Source organism: Hipposideros armiger, unplaced genomic scaffold, assembly GCF_001890085.2.
Source record: "Hipposideros armiger isolate ML-2016 unplaced genomic scaffold, ASM189008v1 scaffold_10, whole genome shotgun sequence".
Taxonomy (NCBI): Eukaryota; Metazoa; Chordata; class Mammalia; order Chiroptera; family Hipposideridae; genus Hipposideros; species Hipposideros armiger.
Window position 1 is genome coordinate 6,383,449 of NW_017731360.1, and position 4,430 is coordinate 6,387,878.

General features: G+C 51.4%; 1 protein-coding gene across 1 annotated transcript in view; it reads right to left on the minus strand.

Moving 5' to 3' along the window:
* Window positions 1-1,387, minus strand: part of LOC109390751 (tyrosine-protein kinase Lck-like) — a 5,661-nt gene extending 4,274 nt beyond the window's left edge. Inside the window, exons 1-4 of the mRNA XM_019657650.1 lie at window positions 1,052-1,387; window positions 851-957; window positions 468-549; window positions 181-273 (exon numbers count right to left, since the gene is read on the minus strand). Coding sequence (XP_019513195.1) covers window positions 181-273; window positions 468-549; window positions 851-957; window positions 1,052-1,085 — 316 coding nt within the window. The 5' untranslated portion in view covers window positions 1,086-1,387. The remainder of the gene's footprint in view (window positions 1-180; window positions 274-467; window positions 550-850; window positions 958-1,051) is intronic.
* Between the last annotated feature and the right edge of the window lie 3,043 nt (window positions 1,388-4,430).

Below are 4,430 nucleotides of genomic sequence, written 5' to 3' on the forward strand. Positions count from 1 at the left end.
CTCCCTTAGAGTTCCAGTTATGCCATGCCACCCCACCCTCCAGCTCAGCACTCTGGCGCTTCCCATTTTGTCTCAAAGTCATCCACTGCAAGACAGGAGCCAAAGGAGGGTTGCAGTACCGATTAGGAGGCTCCCTCACATTACCACAGGGCAAGGATGAGTGGTGTGGAGGGGGCACTCACTGTTCCAGAATACGGAGCTGTTCACCCTTCTCAAAGCCCAGGTCTCCGTCGTGAGAGGGCTCATAGCTGTGCAGGGCGATAACCAGGTTGTCTGTAAAGACAGGGGTTGTCAGGGAGAACTAGCCTGGAATAGCCAGGGAACATGGAGTTCAGGAGTTACCGGGCAGAGGACAAGAGTGGAGGCAAGAGAGGCAGGACAGGGTAGAGGATAGGTGGGGAGGAGATGGAGATAGACAGCCAAGGATCCACAGGCCTTCTCTTCCAGGCCCTGCTGGTTGAGGTCACCTTGCAGTGGGGAAGCCGGGGGGTTGGAGCCCTCGTAGGTGACCAGTGGATCCCGCACCTCAGAGCCATTCCGAATAGGCAGCTGTTGGGTGGGGGGAGAGAGTGAGGTCAGAGAACAAAAGGCTGTGCCATACCCTGGCTCCCAGCCCCACTGCTCTGCTCTTCTTCACTTCTCCAGTGTAGCTGAGTCTTATCCCTGAATTTGCCAACTATTTGCTGTGTTACTTTAGGAGAGCCCATTCCCCTCTCTGGGCCTCTTTTCCTTGCTGTATTGCAGGGTAGAGGGCCACTCTGTTATTTCAAGGATTTATAGTGGTGGTCCGTTCTTCTGGGTTGTGCACTCCACCTGGCTCCCTCACCAAACCCCCTGTCTTGCCTCTTACCGTGGCTTTGCCATCCAGTGGGACTATGGGGTAATGGCAGTTCTCACATACATCGATGTTTTCCATCCAGTCATCTTCAGGGTTTGAGCTGCAACAGCCCATGGTCCCTGGGGGAATGGAGAGGGAGCTGAAGGGGGTCCCCAAAAATCTCCCCCAACATCAGACATGCTAGGGCCTAGCCCTGGGAACTTCCAGAAGTACCAGACATTGTCTGCAGCCCCCATTCACCAGCCATGGAATAGCTGAAATGGGGCCCTAACTCTTGATTGGCGCTCTCTCCAAGCCCCCAGGCCACAAGTAAAGTCACCCAAGGCCAGGGCTGAGCCCTAGACTCCGCCCTCCCACCTGGGATGGGCAAACCGCCACAGGCACCTTTGTTAGTCTAGTTGCCCGCTTCCTGCCTCTCCCCCACACTCTCTCTTTGCCCATCCCCCATGTGGGGGGACTACCTACTAGAGATCACACACACTTAAGTTTTGATCTGCCCCTACCAGAGTGGTGTGTGCCCCACCTCCTAATTACAATTCCCCCCTCCAGCCAAAGAAGCAAAATAAGAGACTCCTGCTCCCAAATGTCAGCTATCGGTCCTCTGCTCTCCCCACCCCCACCTCCCACACACGAAGTCTCCTTCAGAGGGTTCACTCTGCTTTTCCCCAGCAGAAAACCCTTCAGCTGCCCTATTGGCCATAACTTTTTTGTTTGCTTGCTTTAGCAGTGGAAACTTTTTGTCAGATGAAATCAAGCAGAACCCCCTACATAAAACAGGTAAAAGTGGAGCTGTTCTGCCTGAAGCAGAGTGGGGGCCTCACTCTGAAACCCCTAGGAGTCCCTGAGACTTGTTCCCTGGAGTTGCTCCTCAGAACTGCCTAGAAAGCACTAGTCCTCATATAAAGTTTAATTTACCATTATTCAAGATTCTTTAATATCAAGATCAAATCTACCTCCTCAGTCTATTTTGCTACACACACACACACACACACACACACACACACAGACTCACAGACACACACACAAACACCCCCACCCACACACTCACGCAGCTGGTGTTCTGAGCTACTCTTGTTTCTCCCAAACACTCCACATTATTTTCTTACTCTTTGCACATGTGGTTCCCCTGCCTTGGAATGCTCTCTTTTTGACCATCTATTGAACTTGACCTTCAAGACTCAACGCAAATATCATCTACTCTGTAAAGCCTTCCCAATACTCTTTGCTTCTACAACACTCTACTTAGACCACAATCATCAACTTAGGCACTGAGTGCCATGATTAGACTGATTTATGTGTCAGCCCCACTGCCTCTCCCACCTTCTTTTTTTTTTTTTTAAGATTTTATAGGGGAATTGGGGGAGGGGAACAGCGTTGGGGAGTTGGGGAAGGGGAACAGACCATTTACTGTCCTTTTGTTCTTCCGTCTAGTTGTGGAGGACATCACTTCACTGTCCCATGTTGGTATTATCATTGCGTTCTTCCCAGGTGAGGCAGTTGCTCACCCGCCATTGGACAGCCGCTCACGGTGGCTCACGGCTGCTCACGCTGGCTGCCAGTGACTCAGGGTAGCTTAAGGCAGCCCAGTGCCACCCCACTGCAGCCTACGCCCTTTCCGGTGGCAGCTCATGGCAGCCCAGCTCTAGGTCGAGCTATTGTTTACNAGGGTCCTGGGACACATTCTAGGAGGTTCTAGGTAGGATTTTCCCTGAATGCTTTGAGGTACAGATTTAAAGGGTTTCAAAGAGCCCATACAGCAAAGTGTAGGGATCTCCTCTTGGCTCCCAGCATCAGCAGTGCTGGAAAAAGTTCAGACATTCTCTCATCCCATGTTTCATCGCAATTCAGGGTTACCATCTTCTGAATCCCGACTCTCCCCTCCCAAGGAAGAAGAGATAGGAGTGGGGAGCAGAGAGATGTACAACCTTCATCAACAAACAGACATTTATTGAGCTCCTGATGTGTGCCAGGCACCAATGAGGAGCACACAGAGGTATTAGAAAGGTCTCTCCCTCAAGGAGATTCTTCATGACCAGGAGGAAGGAAAAGGGGTTGGGCAGAAGCTGGTGTTAATCACAGGCCTCTCTCCTTTGGTGGTCTCAGGAAGTAGGAGGGCCCAGAAAGGGATAGCTTGGACAGGTGTCCAAGACATATATATGCACAGGCCGCACATATACAAGACACATGTGCAGAGCCCACACAACTAAAGAACCCGTGTTTAAGACACGACAAATGTATGTGTCACACGTGGATAGGATTCACGTGCAGAGTCCATATGTGCATAGGCCACATGGGTATGGCACAACAACTGCTTCTCCCCCAAACAGGTTGGGGGGGCAGGGCTCCACATCCCAGCCAGCTATGCCCCTCAGGGCTGGGGCTGGTACTGGCCCTCTGTGGCAGTGAAGAAGTCCTCCAGCACACTGCGAAGGTAGTCAAAGGTGGGCCGGTCCTCTGGGCGCTCCTTCCAGCACAGCATCATGAGTTGGTACAGTTCCTCCGGACAGTTATCAGGTTGCACCATGCGGTAGCCTCTTTCTAGGTTCTGAATCACCTCAGGATTGGTCATCCCTAGAGGTTGATGGGAGAGAAAGGACATCAAGGCTCCAGGCATCGGAAGCCCACAGGTGGCGTGGTGATCAGAATATCTAACTGGCATGGTGTGAGCACCAATCCAGAAGATCTTGGTCTTCATTAATGATAAGGCCTTATTAGTGGTTCCTGCCACTTGGAGTGTCTGCTATGGCTTAGACACTCAATAACACACACCTGTAACACCGATAGGCTGTGAGACTGTGGGTGAGCCACCTCACCTCTTTGAGCCTCAGCTTTCTCATCTGAAAAATAGAACAAATAGCAGCTCCTGCCTCAGAGTTTTTATGAGGATTGAATTAGATAGTGCATATAAAGTATGAATTATAATGCCTGAAGAGGAGATGCTCCGTAAATAACACTTGTGATTATTATTATTTGGTGGGGAAGGATGCGGTGGTCAGGGCTCAGGGCAGGATGGGAGCCCACAGCCAGGACAGTGGTGAGGCTTCTCAGGCACATGAGATGCTGCATCAGGAAGCCAGATGAACCAAGGGCCCCAACAAAGCAAACCCTGCATAGGGCAGAGATTTACAAGGTCCCTCCATGACCCATATGAAATAATTTTTGGACCAGTTCCCTCTCTTTGTTCTGGTCCTGGCCCACCTGGCTGGCTCCTAGCATGTGGAACCCAAGAGGAGCCAATCTGGAAAACTGCATGGTCACAGCAGAAACATAGCTCTCTGTTTCTAAATTTCCCATGTGGCCTCTTATTTTTTCTTCAGGCTCCTGAGAGGAGACTGTGACAGGCAGTCGCCAAAGACTAAACCCTTATACGGTCCTGACAAAATAGAAGTTTTGCTCCTGCAAAGGGAGTGGACCCTGCTCAATTGAGACCTCTTCCCTAGGCCTTGCCCCTGTGAGGCCTCCAGCTATCAGTCCCTCACATTTCAAAATAAGGACATCAAGGGCCGGCCGAGTGGCTCAGTTGGTTAAGAGCTCGCTCAAGAGTTTGAGCTCTGAGCAACAGCGGTTCGAGTCCAGCCCGAGCTGAGCAGCC